A 20288-nucleotide genomic window follows, 5' to 3' on the forward strand; every position below is an offset into this window, starting at 1 on the left:
TCAGACCCCCGAACGTTGGGAAGGCCTATTCAAGTGAATGGAGCATTCTGCAGCATTATGAAGAGCCGTGTAACAAGTGGAGATGAACAACTAGCCTACTTCATTTCAATATGATATTTGCTATTCAACATGTAGCCACTGTCATGTCTGATTGATGGTTTATCTTTGATTGATGGTTGTTTTTCACAAGAGTTTGCCTAACTGAAGTGAAAGTGGGACATTTCAGCATGTATTTGTGCATTGCCAACAATTACACCTGAGAATGAATTATATGCCCAGTTTAGTTCTATTATCCATATTAAACTAATCCAAGGCTTGCTGGAAGCCTCTACAGTGAGCAGCACAAGGTGAGGCACTGTGGGTGGGTGTGGGACTGCCAGGAAGCTTAGTTATAAATAGTCTTTCATACTGAGTTGCACTGAGGGATGCTGGCATTGTTCAGAAACTTCTCTTCACAATGGTGCAGTATCTATCAGAATGTAGGCTCCATTTACAGGGTTCGTACGGGTGCTTGAAATCCATGAAAATGCTTGGATTTTAATGTGGTGTTTTCAAGGTTTGAAAAATGCTTGGATTTGGGGTAAAATGCTTGTTAATGCTTGAAAGTGCTAGGCCTACATATTTCTCGGCAGTCTGACTCAATAGACCAATTATTAAATGAAGGAAAATAATATTAATTTGCTGTATAATAGGCCGCTGACAATGACGACGGGTTTGGTGCTTCTTTCATTCATATCACTCCGCAAGCCTTGTCCGTTCTCTAGTGGATTTCATTGAAAGTGAAAGCAGACGTGTGTTGATGAATGTTTGATGCAAGTTCGATGTGTGTGGTGAACAATTTATTTCTTAGCAGAAACCATGAAACGGTAAAGCTCAAATTATTTATTTAAAAGACATAATTTATGAAGTTGTTGGCTTTGCCACGCATTCACGTCCAGTTTGACGTGTCTGGATTTTGCGCTAATGACAGACTCGTGATGGCGATATTGACTTTTCATTTCTGCGCTTGTAAACTAGTCTAGGCTACTGTGCTTGAAGTTAGCTGTGACAGACTAGCCTACTGGTTTTCATCGTTTTAGCCACAAAGCCTTACCTTAGGTCAACTAAATTGTTTAGGTAACACCTTGTCACGGAGGTGAACGCGTTTTTCCAGCCGTTCACCTCCGTGCGCCCCATGTCATTCAAAACATATTTCGGGATAGTCATCTCACTATGAGAAAACGTATGTAGGCCTACTTTATGCTAAGAAATTAACAGGTTGGCATTCTGGGTAAACATCAGTCTTGCACATAATATTGAGATGATTTTTTAGTGGAAATGGCCTACTGTAGCATTGTTCTGATAGATGAAAAAAGTCGCCTATTTAAAGGCACAGTCTGAATTGTAATCCTATAGCTCTCCATTTAGTGTGTGGACTTGAACAACTAGTGATGTAGCCTATAAACAGAGAGGTGTTAGGACATGTTACTTTGGAAGGAGAGGGAGTGGTGCAATTTGATTTTCTTTGGAACTTAAATATAATCAAGCAACCTCTTCAAACAGCATCAATATCAATAGGCCTATGGTTCACTATATTGTACAGGGGCAGGCTATATGTTATCAAGTTGGCCTAAATGTAGTCAAAATGATAACTTTATGTTAGTTTAAGTTAAAACAAAACATGTTATGAACTGAGAAAGTTCATGGTTCTACATCATTGTTGGCAAAATGATCATGATAGCCTACATATTTCAGCCATATCTGGTTTAGTTTTGAGTAGGCCTAGGCTACTTTGCTATAAATGAGTTATAGACTTTATATATATATACATATATAGGCTATATTGTAGTATGTTATAATGTTCGAAATATATGTAACACAGTTTATCAATAGTTCTCATAAAAGTCATCTGATGTCATCATTTAAGGGGTTATTTTAAAAAAAAATTCTCCTGGGGGTGTTGGGTATATTTTCCTCTTTTTTTGTCCTTTGCCAATCACACTCCTGAAATATGGTATGAATCAATCCATGCTGTTCAACACCATCGAGTGCTGTCAGTAAGAAAAAGAACAAGGAAACTTTATATGACATAGACCAAATAGAGCAGCAGCAAACACTAATGAAATGGGGCACACTCATTTTCAATGCCCCATTCAGTTAACCTAATGATAGCTGCTGGTTCTGTATTCGGTTTAGGTTGTATCAAATGTTCTGGATCTTTGTCCTCAGAGTGACCTCAAACAACAGGGCTTTGGATTTGTTCATGCTTGATTTCGGTACTGGAAAACTCCTCTTGAAAGTCCTTAAAAAGTGCTTGAATTTGGCCATGAAAAAGGTGTACGAACCCTGCATTTAGAGAAACATTGTAATTTTAAGGTGGGATTTCTCACTAACAATGGAAAGGTCAAAGCTAGAAGTAGCTGAAGTACAGAATGTGTTCATTATTACACAATTATTCAGTGCCAAACAAGTCACAGTCAGGTCTTTGGCACCATTTCTCCTTTCTTCTCTTCTGCAGCATGATGCATACTGTAGATGTATGCAACTATGCAACCCTCTGTAGCCAGTATGATGGACCAGTATGATTCCTACACATTACACCACTGAGGTCATACAGTTCTCACTTTAACACAACAGTGTCATTTGAAATCAGAATTCACACCCAATACCAAACACTAGACCAAAAACCAAGTGGTCTTGCCATAATTAAAGGCACCAACAGCAATTCTAACAGTTTTTTAGTTTGGGGAAACACAAGGGGAGTTCAGGGACAAGATTGGTGAGTTTGCTTCCTGTTTTGTTCAAATATCAACGGACTTCCAGAATATATGTCATCATCCATTATACTGACAGCACATTTAAGTAAGCAACCTTTCTTTGACACTTCATCTCTCACATTACCATGACGTAAGCATGGTCAGCTCAATCATCAAGAGAGTGGTGACATGCAAGTCCTCCTCTAGAGTCTCTCTCATTTCCATTTTAGTGTAGCCTCTCTGTGGAATACTCTTATCATTTAGCCATGATAAAGAAAGCTCTGTTGCACAAATACATACCACAGCCATGTCCCCATGCATCAATATGTTATGAAATCTTGCCATTTCCATAACTAGAACTGAAAATTGAACTCTAACTACAAAATGTAACTGCAGTCGAGGTCAATTCTATCAGTCAACACTGTTTGTGGTTGTTTTTATCTCACCCAATTAGTTTAGATGCCCTGGCTTGGCTTTGATTGTTTTTACCAGACAAGATCAGAGTGAAAGAAAAAGTCACAAAAGTCCTTTGTGGAAAGTGTCACTGTGCACCGTCGTGAGTTTGTCTGAAGACAGCTTGCCCTCTCTGAATATATTTCTTTTTCTTCTGCAGGCATCACCCCTACTGATAGCCTCCAGCAACTTGAGGAGAAAGGGGGATTAGATGGAAGCAACTCTGAATTATCTAAAGCATGAGCACTTCAACTAAATCACCTAAAACACTTCAACAGCAGATCAGTGCTCACATTCTGCAACAGGTATGAATTCATGTATCATACCTATCCTTAGATTGCAGGTAAAATAATTTAACCATCCAGTTGGTTGGCTCAAATTGTAACAAGCACATGCAGATACTCACACACACACGGTTGGATTGCACATTGTGAAGCCATGAGCTGTTCTCCCTGAGGTCTTGTCTTTGTTGCGGTCTAAAATGGCTGATTAATTACAATATCTCACTCTCTCACAAATTATGCACACTCTCATTTGTATCCATGTGATTTCCACTCATGCTGACACAATACAGAATTCAGTATGTTTATCCTCACTCAAGACCATTTTAAACAGGTAGTCATACTCAAACATGCATACAACAGAGTTGGCTAGTTTTCATTTTAAAGCTGTCTAAATGCCTTTTGGTGTTAGTGGAAGTAATCTTTATTTATTTAAGACAGGATTTGAAAAAGCTTTCGGTGTGTATGGTGCATTTCAAATTTTAAACCAGGTGCTTCTGTTGCGCAATACTCTGTGTTTAATTTCTCTCACACTTTCTCATTGTTTTTTTGTGCCATGTGACTGTGACCATGTGTTTTGAGTTAAATGGGGAAAGCTCTGAAGATGCCAACATGATTTCAAAACAGTGTTGTCTCTGCATAATCTGATTTGGAGCTAGATTCGGGTGTGTTTTCACTTCTATTTGTATTTATTTTCCTGGGGATAAATAAAGAATAAGGAATGCAGTGAGATAATGCCCAAGTTATTCAAAATCCTCAAAACATATAGGTAACATTATGTTGTACATAGTGGTACTCTCTCAAAGTAGCAGAAAGAACTTTGAACAACTTGAAACAATGTCCGTTCAATACCCGTAAACATTCCATTAGAGTTGGTCGAATGTAGCCATCTTTAAAACAAACAAACAAAAAAATACATTGTAGACAAAGGGGTTATTGAGCAGTTCTGTTTTTTTCTTGTGAAAAAAAGGCAGGCTTCCAAATGATGTTCTCCCCATTCCGTCTCTCAAATTTCATGTAGTTTGGACTTTTCCTTAAGATACTGGGCATAAAGTCATTATTGGAGAGCCCAAAGGTGTATGACAGGCATATTGAACTAGTGGCCTGCAAATCAGATGCAGCCCATTGGATTTTACCTGTGGCCCGCCCACAAGCTACCTTCATATCTGGCTGCTATGACTAAAATCTATGCTATGATCAACAAAATAGTCAGGAGGATACTGTTTCACTGGCTTCTTTAAAAAAAATATGAGCTACAACAATTGGGTGTGAATGTTCTATATTCCATACCCTGATACTGTTTAACAGGTTTATTTTACAAATATTCTTTATGGACCTGCTCTTTGGAATTGTTTTGAAAGCCTTTTTAAGCTTGTCAGAAAAAAAGGAATATTCACCACATCCAGTGTTTGCTAATATCTTACTGAACTGTAGCTGGGTACTCATAATATGGAGGTAGATTTGTCTCTTTATTATTCAATCATAAAAAAGTGTGCTTCAATCAAAAAATATATCTTCAACCAAAAAAACATTCTCTTCTGTCAAAGAAAACACATTCATTCAAAGAAAAAAAGTATTTGAATGCAAAAAAAATTGAGACTCAAAAAAATGCCTTTGAACACCTTTTTTCTTTGATTGAAAATGTTTTTTGTGATAGAAGTGATAGTTTTTTTGTTTAAAGCAGCTTTTTTGATTGAAGTAATGTTTTTTTTGTTTGGGCCATAATATGGGTAGGACATTTGTGTCTTTATTATTCAATAGAAAAAGATGTTGCTTCAAAGAAAAAAACAAATCAATCAAAACCCCAACTTCAATAGAACTAAAAAAAAAAACAATTTCAGTCATTGAAAAAAGTTTTTGAATGGCAAAACTATTTGAGACCCAAAGAATTGCATTTGAATCCTTTTTTTCTTTAATTGAAAATGTTTTCCTTTTGGAGGTGAAAAAAAGTTTTGAAGTGTTTTTTCTTCTGATTGAATCATTTTGAGACACGTACCACAGAGGGCGGATGCATTTCCATTGGCAGACATATTTGACTGACACGGGTCTAAACCAATCACGTCTTTCTGACCAACAAGTCCTGGCAAAGAATTTATGGTTACCGGCCTGCCGGGGCAAGCCAGGGACTAGGCTAAAGAGAGCTGTGGTGGAGTTGTTGGGAAGTACATGAAGCAGTATTCAACTGATTGTTATCTTGTAATAAGCATATTCGGTAACACTTTATTTTAATGTGTCACTGTTACAGTGTATCTACCTAATTAGGTACAGTGGTACAACCTGTGTAACAACATGTACTATCAGGTACTACCATTGTACTTGCATTATGTATTTGTGGGTACCTACATATAGTTGTTACATTGTAATACTGAGTGCTTTTACAAAACTTTGCCAATTTGCCTACATTTTTCATCAGAGGCAAAGGGCTGACCTGAGACCTGCTGGATGGGGCAAATCTGGTCATGATAGATTTGATATACAAGACATTCTTAGCTCCAGTCAAGGCCTCGTTGTCCTCAGTGTTCATGTAACAGCTGTGCTGCTACAACCTTGTTACGGGTTTATGCCACTGTATCAAAGAGTAATATACTGTAAGTGTGTACCAACACAGTTGATACATGTGCTACGTAGGGTAATGACAGACGTGTTCCAAGGCACCAATGACACAACATACATGTAATACGTACATGTAAGTACATAACTGGTACACTTCATTTTAATGGGTTTATGCCACTGTATCAAAGTGTAATAAGTGTGTACCAACACAGTTGATGCATGTGCCAAGTAGGGTGATGGCAGACATGTTCCAAGACATCAAAGACACATACATGTCATATTAACTGGTACACATAACAGGTTTATTCCACTGTATCAAAGAGTAACAAAGGTGTAGCAGTGCAGCTGTTACATGTATCAACTGTGTTGGTACACACTTATTACTCTTTGATACAGTGGGATAAACCCGCAACAAGGTTGTAGCAGCACAGCTGTTACATGTACACAGAAGACAAAAGGCCTTGACTGGAGCTAAGAATGATTTGTATATCAAATCTATCATGACCATCCCCCTGAGTGCCATTGCCATCGTCATCCCTATGACTGCCCTACCATCGCCTGCTGTGGTTCCCTGCCCGGATACCTGGCCCACGCATCCTAGCGACCCATTACCTTCCGAAATTACTAATGGATTACTAATGGACTATTTATTCCCTATACTGGACTGTTTGAACCTTCTGATACTACAAATTACTTTACTCTACTGTAACTGACCCTAGGCAGATGGGTTGGGCCCTTGAGTCATGGATCTGTCTGAGGTTTCTTCCTATATGTATCTCCAATTCTAGGGAGTTTTTCCTTGCCCCGGTTACTCATGGGCTCTCTTTGAATGTTTAAACACTCTGTAAAGCGCCATGAGACATGTGTAATGTTTTGGCGCTCTATAAGTAAAATTAAATTGAATTGAATTGAAATTGAAATTTACCCCATCCAGCAGGTCTCAGGTCAACCCTTTACCTCTAATGAAAAATGTAGGCAAATTGGCAAAGTTTTGTAAAAGCACTCAGTATTACAATGTAACAACTATATGTAGGTACCCACAAATACATGAAGCAAGTACAATGGTAGTACCTGACAGTACATGTTGGTACACAGGTTGTACCACTGTACCTAATTAGGTAGGTACACTGTAACAGCGACACATTAAAATAAAGTGTCACCGGCCTTTTGGTGAACAAGACAAATAGGGTAGGTTACAAAGCTTTCATTGAAAACTTCAATTGACCAAATTGCATTTGTTTATCTTGTGTCATCAAACAATGCAAAACCACAAATCATTAAAGACGCATCACTGTAGTTCATCCATGCAAAAGCCTGTGCAACTCACATAGCTAAATCTGTACAAATAACTGAAATATGGTCGGCTACATAGCTGCCATAGTGAATATCAATTGGCAAAACCTGATCACGGCTCAATCAGGGCATTTTTATCTCTCTTATGTCATCAGACAATACAAAACCACAATGGTGTGTGTGTACATAGCTGCCATTGTGAATATTAAACTTATAAACACATGCCCAAAATCTTGTCAGGGCCTAGAAGGAAATGAAAAAAGATCCTGTACGGCTGGTGGGAAGCTTCTGTATTACATTTCTCCCAATGGGTGAACGACTGGAAGTGAACCTCACCAAGTCATGAAACAGAAATCTTGTCAAAGAACAACAAATAACGGTATTAACAGGTTACCATTATTTTATATAAACGTTTCTGTTCCAGAACATAAAAAATGTAACGTTTCTGGTTTCGTTTCTGTTCCTAGCAAATCATCAAAAGCTTCTGGTTTTCGTTCCGTGAACCGGTTCAAAGCCTTGCCTGACACTGCTCAGGTGAAAGCATAAATTTCTGTCGCAAGTTTTCATTGTAGACTATGCATGCAACTTCTTTACCAAACAGTATAGGCGTAAACCCCCTCTCCTTGGCCTGTTTTCTCTCACTCTCCCCCTCTCTATCGTGCGCACTCAATGGACACCCACCCGCACATTTAATCCAAATAAAACATTCACAATCGTGAAAGCAATGACGCATAGAAGATGACTAGCTAAATAATTATTAAATCTGAACAGTCCAACCTGTAGTAGACTATAATAAGCAAGCCAACTATGCTACTTTGTTTACAATATTTTGAGGTTTCAACCAGACACCTCAAACTGAATTAAAGAGGTGGAGTTGAAATATGAATAGTAGGCTATAATCTGCATAGTGTGCTGTCATGAATATCAGAAATTTCAGTTTACAGAATACATAAAGAATTTTAAAGAATATACAGTATGTATTCTTTATATGTTGTGTTTCAAATAAAGACAAGCTTTTTTACACATCATTGTTGTTAAAAATCATTCACATTATATGAAAGGATATGTTTGGAATTACAAAGGTGACCTTTTGGCGTTAAAGGTGACGCAATGAAAAATGTGGGTGCACAGCAGGGAGAAAAATCTGGCAAACTTCTGGCCTGGCAAATTAAAAAAAATACAACCTCATAAAGCCATTAATAGCATTATAACAAGCTCAGGGACACTCTCATCTGATCCACAAGAGATCAATGAGGCTTTTACTCATTTCTTCAAATCATTATACGAATCAGAATCTCCTGGAGTTACCGTCCAACAAACTAGCTTTCTAGATGGTCTTCAAATACCTGTCTTCTCAGATGAAGTGAAACAGAAATTAGATTCACCTCTCTGTAGAGGAATTACTGAATGCTATAGTTGTAATGAAAAATGGCAAAACAGCTGGACCAGATAATCTCCCCATAGATATATATAAAGCTTTCAAAGATCAGTTAGTGCGCCCTCTATTTGAAATGTTTGAGGAGTCCCTAGAAACTGGAATCCTACCCCCGTCACTAAGAAAGGCCCTAATTACACTTTTGCCAAAACCAGATAAACCACAACACTATTGTGAATCATATAGACCGATCTCTTTGATTAACACTGATGCTAAAATACTAGCCAAAGCACTAGCTATGAGACTAGAAGCTCATCTACCAGCAATAATTCATAATGACCAAAATGGATTTGTGAAGGGAAGGCAGGCATTTCATAATATACGCCGAGCATTGAATATCATCCATGAAAAGACAGATATTGCAGACAACTGCATACTGACTCTTGACGCCGAAAAGGCGTTCAACAGAATTGAATGGCCTTATTTATTTGATATGCTCTGCCAATATGGTTGTGGACCTAAACTTTGCCAATGGATTAAATTATTGTACTGTGAACCATTAGCTGAAATAGTTACGAACAGCTTGATTTCAGAACCCTTTAATCTATCGCGTGGTACGCGACAGGGTTGCCCATTGTCCCCCCTACTATTTGTGATGTCTATTGAACCCCTGGCAATAGCCATACGAAGTCATCCAGGGATAAAGGGAATTGATATTTCAGGTCAAGAGCATCAGATTTAACTATTTGCAGATGATATATTGTTATACCTTACAGATCTAAAAAAACACAATGCCTACTCTGATCAACATGATTAATAATTTTGGAACATTCTCAGGATATAAGGTCAATCAATCCAAATCTTCCATACTTTTCCTCAATGAAAAAGAAAGAAATAGTCCACCAATCCAACACCCTTTCACAGTATCTAAAATTGGGTTTAAATATTTGGGGATTATTCTCACACCCCAAATAAAAAACATAATCCCACGTAACTATGACCCCATTGTTTCACATGTCAACAGTGCTTTGAATAGATGGATGTCTCTCCCCCTCACATTAATAGGCAGAATCAATGCCATTAAGATGAACATCCTCCCCAAATTTTTATATTTATTTCAGTCAATTTCTCTGTCACCACCACCAGCCTTTTTCTCTTCTATGAGGAAAATATTCACAAATTTCATCTGGAACAAAAGACGACCAAGACTTCGCTTAACCTTATTATATCTACCTTATGATAGGGGAGGGATGCAACTACCCAACTTACTATGGTACTTCAGAGCAGCCCAAGTTAGAGCCGGACTTTTTTGGTTCTCTAATCCTTCTAATCTACCCTGGGTCCAGATAGAGGAACTACAGGCGAAAGGGCTAACTCTGGACAGATACTTATACTCCAACTCTTTCAAATTGCTTAAGCGGAATACAACCAATCCATTTGTTTCAACCACAATTACAGCTTGGTATGAATCACAAGAGATGATTGGAGAGATAAGAGATATATCACTTTTTTCTCCTATCAGGGGTAATGCAAGATTTACACCAGGTACATCAGACCCAGGTTTTAAACTTTGGGCACAGCTGGGTTTACAGAAGGTTTCAGATCTCTTTACAGATAACACCCTTATTTAATTTGGGATACCTAGGACTCATTTGTTTAAATATTTTCAAATACGGAGTTTTGTTCATTCTAAGAACCAATCATATCAATCTCCTGCTTTAAATGGTGTTGAAGAACTGGTTACACCCAATCCCCATGCTAAAGGGACGATCTCGAAAATATACAGTAAACTGCTTAAGTCATCAAGAGAGTCCTCAGAATATAAGAGATTGGCCTGGGTGGAAGATTTTCAGACAGTCATTACAGAGATAGAATGGGACAAAGCATGTTCTCAAGCACAAACTATGACTATTAATAGCAGATCGAGGTTAATTCAATATAATTGGCTCATGAGAATATACATAACTCCTGAAAAACTCCATAAATTTAACCCAAACATTCCAGATACTTGTGTAAAATGTATGATAGAGAAAGTAACTTTGTTTCATTGTATCTGGACCTGTAAACATATTCAAGAATTTTGGAATGGTATATTTGAGTGCATTTCCTGCATTATTCAGAAAGAAATCCCTGTATGCCCAAAAATCTGTATCCTTGGCCTTATCCCAGAGACATTATCCCTTGGAACACATGAAAACAAGTTGGTCAACCTTTGCCTACTACCTGCAAAACGTCTTGTTGCTAGACAGTGGAAAAGTGTCTGTTGTCCATCTGTAACCCTATGGGTTAATGAACTATCTTCATGTATAGCGATTGAAAGGCTTACATATGCGATTAAACACAAAAGCCAGATTTTCCATAAAATATGGGATTCATTCATTACATTTTTGGAATCAAGACCCAGTAACCTATGTTCTTAATTGCCACAATAACAAGTGAGACTACCTTCATGTATGTATTTTGTTTGTATTATCTGTTTGTTTGTTTAGTTTAATGTTGTTTGTATTTATTAATTGTTTTTTTTCTCTTTCGTTCTCTTTTCTTTTCTTTTAACTATTATTGCTACTTTTATTGTAAACTATTATTATCAACAGATGGCTCAAAGGGGGTGGGCTGTTGGGAGGTGGGTAAAAACGGTATCTTTCTGTTATATTTGAATACATGTGTTGAAAGAATGTTGGTTGTTTAAAATCAATAAAAAATAAGAATTAAAAAAAAAAAAAAAAAAATGTGGGTGCACCTAAATTTTGTGCTGGTGCACTTAAAAAAAAAGTTAGACGCACCAGTGAAACCAAAGATCCTTCATTACTGACAAGATAGAGCAACATAATGCATCTCTATGGAAGAAAAATTTGAACAGTTCCTGTCTGCTTAAAGAGGCGTGTCGCAAAGACGTCATAGTGGGATATCGATCTCTGTCAGATTGGCAAGCAGTTCATTTCGAATGTTAGCAGGTCTGCCTAAAGGGGGATTTAGCCCCCCTCCCCTTTGCGAAGACAGAACGCGGAAATGATCGAACATTTGCGCCTCTCGCTCCGCTTTAACCCTCTCTGGTGAAACCAATGGAAAAGGTTAGTCTGGAGCACTGTATCTAAACGCCATAAAGACATAACTCAGGCAGCGGCATATTACATAGCCAAGGATAAGCTTCCTTGTCTACAATCAGAGGAAGGTTAAGTTTATAATAAACATTTTTAAATTGAGTATTTTTCCCTCCTGGCCCTCCTGATATTTTAGATTGATCATATACAGTGCCTATAGAAAGTCATCATACCCTTTTGAAATAGTTACTTTTTTTGTCTTACAGCCTGAAATCAAAACCCATTTTTAAAAAAATCTTTTCCAGTTTTATTAACAAATTTAGCTGTACAACATCAAAATAATGAAAAAAAAGTAAACAGTTCTGAAAATTGATAAAAAATGAAAAACTAGAATAACAGGGTTGCAAAAGTCATCATACCCCTGACTTAATACTTTGTAAAGCTTCCTTTTGCTTTCATTACAGCCATCAATCTGTTTGGATATGTCTCTATTATAGCTTTGCACACCTAGATAGGGGAATATTTGCCCAATTTTCCGTACAGAAATGTTAAAATTTAGTCAAATTCTGTAGGGAATGGCGATGGACTGCTCTCTTCAAGTCAATCCACATATTTTCTATAGGATTTAAGTCAGGGCTCTGACTTTGCCACTCAAGGATATTCACCATCCTATCCTTAAGCCACTGCTTTGTTCTTTTGGCAGTATGTTTAGGATTATTGTCGTGTTGGAAGGCGAATGACCTCCCCATCCTCAGCTGTCTAGGAGAGGGACGCAGGTTTTCCTTAAGAATGTGGGTGTACTTGGCAGCATCCATTTTCCCTTCTATCCTGACCAATTGCCCAGTTCCCGCTGAAAAGAAACATCCCCACAACATAATGTTGCCCCCACCATGCTTCACACTAGGCATGGTGTGTTTTGGGTGGTGTACTGTGTTGGTTTTCGCCAAACATTGCGCTTGGAGTTCAGTGCAAAAACACATCTGGAATATTCTGCTACCATGTAGAAAAAGCTTATATGGTCAGATGAGACTAAGATCGAACTTTTTGGAGACTAAGATTGAAGTTTTTGGACTGAGCTCCAGGCGCTAACCAAACACAGTATACACACCCAAACACACCCAAAACACACCATACCTACTCTGAAGCATGGTGGGGGCAACATTATGTTTTGGGGATGTTTCTCTTCAGCGGGGACTGGGCAATTGGTCAGGATAGAAGGGAAAATGGATGCTGCCAAGTACACCAAAATTCTTGAGGAAAACCTGCGTCCCTCTCCTAAACAGCTGAGGATGGGGAGGTCATTCGCCTTCCAACACGACAAAAATCCTAAACATACTGCCAAAAGAACAAAGCAGTGGCTTAAGGATAGGATGGTGAATATCCTTGAGTGGCAAAGTCAGAGCCCTGACTTAAATCCTATAGAAAATATGTGGATTGACTTGAAGAGAGCAGTCCATCGCCATTCCCTACAGAATTTGACTAAATTTTAACATTTCTGCACGGAAAATTGGGCAAATATTCCCCTATCTAGGTGTGCAAAGCTATAATAGAGACATATCCAAACAGATTGATGACTGTAATGAAAGCAAAAGGAAGTTTTACAAAGTATTAAGTCAGGGGTATGATGACTTTTCCAACCCTGTTATTCTAGTTTTTAATTTTTTATTAATTTTCAGAACTGTTGACTTTTTTTTCATTATTTTGATGTTGTACAGCTACATTTGTAAATAAAACTGGAAACGATTTTTTTTTAAAATGGGTTTTGATTTCAGGCTGTAAGACAAAAAAAGTAACTATTTCAAAAGGGTATGATAACTTTCTATAGGCACTGTAATGTTTCAATAACTATCGATATCGACCGATATGAAGCACTTATATCGTGATACAGATTTCAGCCATATCGCCCAGCCCTAGTGTGTGTGTGTGTGTGTTTGTGCAGGGCCGCTGCCGAGCTTTTGGGGGCCCTAAATGGACAGGGAGGCCCCCAAACGCCTCATGCACACAAAATCCTTCAAGGTTACCACTCAAACCTTTGCTATTTATTTGAAAATTAACATTATATATAAGCATGAGAATAGTGGGGAAAACTTGTATTTGATACCATGCTAAAGTTGCCAAAAAAGAGGAATATAAAATCATAATTTGACAATTCTTTGTGATTGAAGAATGTATTGTAAATAAATAAATGTTCTTCCTTAAATGCTAGGGGGGAGGAAGTATTTGACCCCCTATGTAACCCTATGGGAATTTAACACATACATGTAGGCTTAACATAGGGGCAGGCAGAGTTTTATTTTTAAAGGCCAGCTATTTCATGGATTCAGGATATTATGCATCCTGATAGTTCCCTTGGCCGTTGGTATTAAAATATCCCCACATCATCACATACCCTTCACCATAGCTAGAGATTGGCATGGTGCTTTTTCCAGTAGGCCTATTAGCATGTTTGATTTACATTGAGCCCAATGAATATGGTATCAAATACATGTTCTCCCCACTGTATATTAAGTAAAACAAAATGTAATCATAGAGTAACAAAATATCAGCAACTACAGATGATTAGCAAAGCTAAATAAAATGTCCAAAACATTAGGATTTTCTAATGACAAAAATATCATGTTGCACTCCTCATATAAAATGTGACTCAAAAACAACATGTACATCATCATAAATCTGCTGTTTATCTGTAAAGCACTTAATTTTGGGGGGCCACGCCAGGTACTTGGGGCCCTACGCGCTCTGCGCACTCTGCGTATTGGGAGCGGCGGGCCTGTGTATGTGTGTGTGTGCGCGCACGCGTGCGTGTGAATGTGTTTTCATATAGTCAGCAGCCTGACTTGTAGTTTGGAATGTGATGTCACAAGATCCCTTGACAAGGTTAGTCTTTTTTCCCCTGTGTTACAGATCCACTTGGCCATCATCCAGGAACAAAGGAGGAGATATACTACGCCACCCAACTTCTTTCATCCATATACCAATACCATCCCCCAGGCACGTCTCAGTTCTTTCTCTGTGTGCTGAGATGTGCTCAGCACAGCATTGCTGAAGCTGACCTCAGCTCAGTGCCCTCCGTTCCTTCCCTTTTCTCCTCTTCTACTACTACTACACTCTTTATTTCTACAGACCCAAATTGGGGTGCTAGGAGAAGTTGAGGCTCTGGAGGGTACGGAGCTCTGACTTGAAAGGACATGAGGATCTGCTGCTGACCGCAAGAGACGCCCCCGATGCTCTGTCACTCTCTGGCTTGATGTTTGTGCTTGTGGTGCACAGCTCACAGCCCCTTCACCCATCACGGCGGCGATTGGGAGACCAGCCCACCCCCACCTACGTGCTGACGCTATGCCCACTGAGACACTGCAGCCTGACGGCAAGTCCGCCAGCCAAGGGGCAGCCTACGCCTCAGCCGTACCGCTACGCATTCTCAACAAAGGGCCTGACTACTTCCGCAGGCAGACTGAGCCCAACCCCAAACGTCTGAGTGCTGTAGAGCGGCTTGAGGCTGACAAGGCCAAGTACGTCAAGAGTCAGGAAGTGATAAACGCCAAGCAGGAACCAGTTAAGCCCTCTGTCTTGGCTAAACCGCCAGTTTGCTCTGCCCCTGTCAAGCGGAGCTCCGGTGGTGGTGGTGGTGGTGGTATGAGCAGCACCAGCCTCAAGGCCTCAAACAACAACGCTAAATCAGACACCTGTGCCACCACCGCCAAGCGGGAGAACCTCAACTTGGAGATCCTCAAGAACATCCTCAACAGCTCTTCATCGTCTGATGGTCCTCCTGTCAGAGGAATGTCTGCCCACAAACCTGGCAGCCGAAGTTGGGCTCCACATCGAGACTCAACCGAGTCCTTTGAGCTTGGCCGACGATCCTTTGCAGAGTCACTGAAAGTCCCAGGGACATCGTTGGGTGCTTTGCAGGGCAGGCATAGTCCCCAGCAAGCAGGTAACTTAAACCTGAGTCGCCGTTTACTGGAAGAGCAAGCGGAGGGACAGCGCTGCTCACTTCTGCATGCCTCTCATAGCTCCTCTGACATTCGCCGTCTCTGTAATGGAAAGCCACTGCAGACAGCCTGTAGCAGTAGCAGCTCTGCCCCACCATTACCCCCCAAACCCAGGCCCCAGGACCTAACTGGTTGCGACAATGTCCTTAGCTCCACAGATGGAGAATCTCTCCTACTCCCTCCAGCCACCACTACTACAGACTTAGAGCTGGAGCTTGGCAGCTCTGTTGCCCGCCGGCCCTCCCTTCATCGCTCCAAGTCAGATCTGAGTGATCGCTATGCTCGGGCTGGTGCTGATGTGGAACGTTTCTTCAACTACTGCGGGCTGGACCCTGAAGAGCTGGAGAGTGTAGGTGTGGAGAGCTTTGCTCGTGCCAACTCTGATATTGTCTCACTCAACTTCCGCAGTGCCAGCATGATCAGCTCAGACTGTGATCAGTCACGGCACAGTAACGAGGACCTGACCGATGAGGAGGAGGATGGTGCTGGTGACCGTGTGCCCTATGGCATCTCGGCTGTGGAGCGCAACGCTCGTGTCATTAAATGGCTCTATAGTATAAAGCAAGCACGAGAGTCTCAGAAGGTCTCTCATGTCTGAGGAGACCGTGAAAAGAGAGGCACAATCTTTTTCCTGACTTTATTTGTGTTTTTGGCAATCTTGGGCACTGTCCTTGAACCTCCAGGTGGGGTTAATCAAAAAAGCCCTTATAAAGGTCTGACTGCTGTTACATTTGGTTGCTTATATGTGCATTCAGTGCATTTGTTGTCCTTTGAATCTGCATGGTTCTTTAAAAATCCCCAACTCCCTCATGTGTGGCCTAGTAATGCAGCTGATTTTGGTCAACCAAAACACAAGACCTGTAGAAATGGCTCCTACTCTCTGCCATTAATCTTCAATGCGGCAATTATTTACTTTCTCTTTACAGATATTTCCTTTTCAGTTTTGTTATCACTAACATTTTGTGTGATAATGGCAGGTCTGTATTAGGTACATTGCTCTTTTTCATGATTCCAGCACACTGAGCCAATGAAGCCATATCAGTGTGAATGCAAAGCTGCAGTGTGTTTTTTGATTATTATGTCCTTTTTCACTTGTTGGGAATCTTACAGCTCTGATCTATATAGACTGTGTGTACTGTATATGGGAATGCACTGCACATAATTGACTGCAAAAAGCATGTTTCAGCTTCATGCTCTGATCCCGTGCTCTTTGCTGCGCTCAGTCTGTGTTGTGCCCACTGCTACCACTTCAGTTACATTGAGACCCATTCATATTAACAGTATGTGCTTTACTTTTTCACACTTTGTTGCCCATAATATTTCCTATGAAGGACTGTTTTGTGGTACTTTTTTCTGAATGTTGTACATGCTGTAAGAACATGTATATAATTTCAGCATTGTTTGGAAGGAGAAATGTCTGAAGAGTAACTTGCTATGTTCCATCCATAGCTCTTATTATGTCTCTTATGTCATTTTGGTGTGTTTGAATATGATCACAATCAAATCTGTGTAACACTGTTATAAGAATGACATGTTATGTATATTCAAACTGGAGTTGTGGCTTTAAAAAAAGTCATCGGGAATTGCTCATGATTAGTTATGTTCCAATAAATGGCTAATTTTGCCATCTTTTGCCATCTAAAGCTAAAGAGTTGTGGTGTGGTCTAACTGAACATGAAAACATCTGTGACGCTGATGGAATTTGTAATACAATTGTAGATACTTGAACTTGACCGGAATACAGACTGGAAGAAAACTGTTATTGTATGTTGATGGCCACATGTGGCAAGTTTCAAAGGGTACATACAGTTCTACACGGTTATACACTTCAGTTAAGAGGGCCGTGGTTATACTCCAGTTAAGAGGGTCATATTCTTCTTTCCAAGTGTTTAACCTGTTTTGCTCCAACGAAATAATTAAGAATGGGGAAAAAACAGCTTCTCTGCTTGCTCATTTGTGTCTATCACATCTGTTGGCCCTTTCAGACATAAGGTGGACTCTGGGCTTCAAACAGGTGGGCTGTACGTGTGAACTCACATCTATTAATCATTGGAACATACATTTAAGCTACTGTTCTCCCTCAGTGTTTTGCACATCCACTATGAAAACACAGTTAAAAAGCAAGCCAAATTCTGAGCGAAGATAACAACCATTGCATAGCAACTTAACTATACACTAATATTCTGCCGTTAATTTACTAGCCTGGTCCCACCAAAATCTCAACCATTCATAATGTACAGAGAGGCTGGCCCCTTTCCATTGCCAAGCGTGAATTTCCTTGAATGCGGGTACTCTGTTCAAGTTTAAAACTATTGGGTCTGTCCAGAGGCACTCCACTCCGCCATAACCAATCGCTAACATTTGGTTGCGAGTGCGACGTAGGTCATGCTCAAACTAGCGCACAACCTCAACGTCATTGTTCTCAGCTACTCCCTATCAAAGCCATCGATAACTCAAAGTTGCGACAGCTGTTGACTTCCATGTTAAAGCCAGATTAGAGCAGTTACATGGTTAGTGGGTAGCCTCAGTAGTTCCCTTGGTCATTGGTTTACTACGGGATTGACTGCAGCGATCGCATTCATATTTACGGTAAATACTCAATAAAAATGACTATAAACAGCATTTCCACATACATACATTACTCAATGAAAATGCATTATTATGCACACAACCATAAGTCATGTAGAAAAGTCTTATTATAACACCTGAGATATTCATTCATTTTCTATTGAATAGTTCCGTTCCAACGACCATGACATACCGGATGTGCCGCCATTGTTTGTACACGGGAGTCAATGGTAGTGTCGCAACTTTGAGATATCGATGGCTTTGCTCCCTATGTTTGCTGATTGGACCTGCACATTTTTGCCTTTAGAAAACCCGCGAATGGAGGGGAATGAAAATTGAGCGTTGGACGTTGGAGGGCGGAGCCAGGCTCTTAATTTACACCCAGATTTCAAAATGATTAACCTGTTATTTTAAAATGCTGCACTTTGCTGTCAAATAAAGAGAACGTGTTCAACTAGAAATGCAATTCCAAGGAATTACCAGTGCATGAAAATGCAAAAATAGATAGATAATGTAGATATGGTTGCTAAGGTGTAGCTAGGGTAAACATGGTGGTTGCATAGTTTACAGAGAGTTGATAGTGTGAAGGTAGACAGTTTAAAGATGAAACATTCCAGCTCTAACTTAACTAATGATTTCTATTCATGTTAAAATGTTGATTAGCTAACTTAGGTAATGATTTCTAGCAGTTACGTTAAAAATGCTAATTATGCTAGCAATGATAACTTTACTAACAATGCTAACCAGGTTGATTAGCTAACTTAACCGATGATTTCTAGCAGTAATGCTAAAAATGCTAACTATGCTAACAATGCTAAATTTGTTAATAATGCTAACCAGGTTGATAAGCTAACTTAGTTGATGATTTTTTGCAGTTATGCTAAAAATGCTAACTATGCTAACCATGCTAACTAGCTAACTTGCTAGTGAGGACTTTTATTTTGAAACATTTGTTGCTAGGGTATCCATGGTGGCCACTATCAAGAAACAAGAAGTTACTGCAGTATAATCATGTTGGTTGCTATGGAAACGGTCATAAACACTTAATTTTAATGGTTGCTATGTTGGTTGCTAGGTACATGGAGGTTTCATGTAGTTGACTGGAGGCATAGTGGATGATAACTGACAGTTGGAATGGTTGAACAGTTCAATAGTTGAGTAGTTTCAATGGTTAAATGATTTAATAGTGTATTATTGCAGTGAGGACTTTTATTTTGAAACAGTTGTGGACAGAGGAAACAGTTAACAGGATATGTAGTCTTCTGAGAGACTGTATGCTTAAAGCCAGAGAAAGTGACAGTTGGTGCCCAGGTGGCCGGCCACCTGGCGTAAGATTCTAATTGCTGCCGTGATGTCATAATGAGCAATGTTAAGTCTATGGGGGGAATTGTAATAGTTTTTAACTAATAGTTTAAAAAGTATAAAAGTTACAAAGTTGAAAAATACAAAGCACACATGGCATAAGCAAGACCTACGCAACAAAGTTTGAATGAAGTTTCTACGTTAAACGGTTCAAGCTGAATTGCGTGCATTAGAAGAAGAACTAGAAATGCAATTCCAAGGAATTACCAGTGCATGAAAATGCAAAAATAGATAATGTAGATATGGTTACTAAGGTGTAGCTAGGGTAAACATGGTGGTTGCATAGTTTACAGAGAGTTGATAGTGTGAAGGTAGACAGTTTAAAGATGAAACATTCCAGTTCTAACTTAACTAATGATTTCTATTCATGTTAAAATGTTGATTAGCTAACTTAGCTAATGATTTCTAGCAGTGACGCTAAAAATGCTAATAATGCTAGCAATGCTAACTTTACTAACAATGCTAACCAGGTTGATTAGCTAACTTAACCGATGATTTCTAGCAGTAATGCTAAAAATGCTAACTATGCTAACAATGCTAAATTTGCTAACAATGCTAACCAGGTTGATTAGCTAACTTAGTTGATGATTTTTTGCAGTTATGCTAAAAATGTTAACTATGCTAACAATCTT

General features: G+C 39.4%; 1 protein-coding gene across 1 annotated transcript in view; it reads left to right on the forward strand.

Annotated features, from left to right (window-relative positions):
• fam110b (family with sequence similarity 110 member B) overlaps positions 1-17626 on the forward strand; it is a 68256-nt gene extending 50630 nt beyond the window's left edge. Inside the window, exons 2-3 of the mRNA XM_062517243.1 lie at positions 3349-3493; positions 14636-17626. Coding sequence (XP_062373227.1) covers positions 15071-16324 — 1254 coding nt within the window. The 5' untranslated portion in view covers positions 3349-3493; positions 14636-15070 and the 3' untranslated portion in view covers positions 16325-17626. The remainder of the gene's footprint in view (positions 1-3348; positions 3494-14635) is intronic.
• The last annotated feature ends 2662 nt before the right edge of the window (positions 17627-20288 follow it).

The sequence above is a fragment of the Sardina pilchardus genome, chromosome 2 (assembly GCF_963854185.1).
Source record: "Sardina pilchardus chromosome 2, fSarPil1.1, whole genome shotgun sequence".
In the NCBI taxonomy this organism is placed as follows: Eukaryota; Metazoa; Chordata; class Actinopteri; order Clupeiformes; family Clupeidae; genus Sardina; species Sardina pilchardus.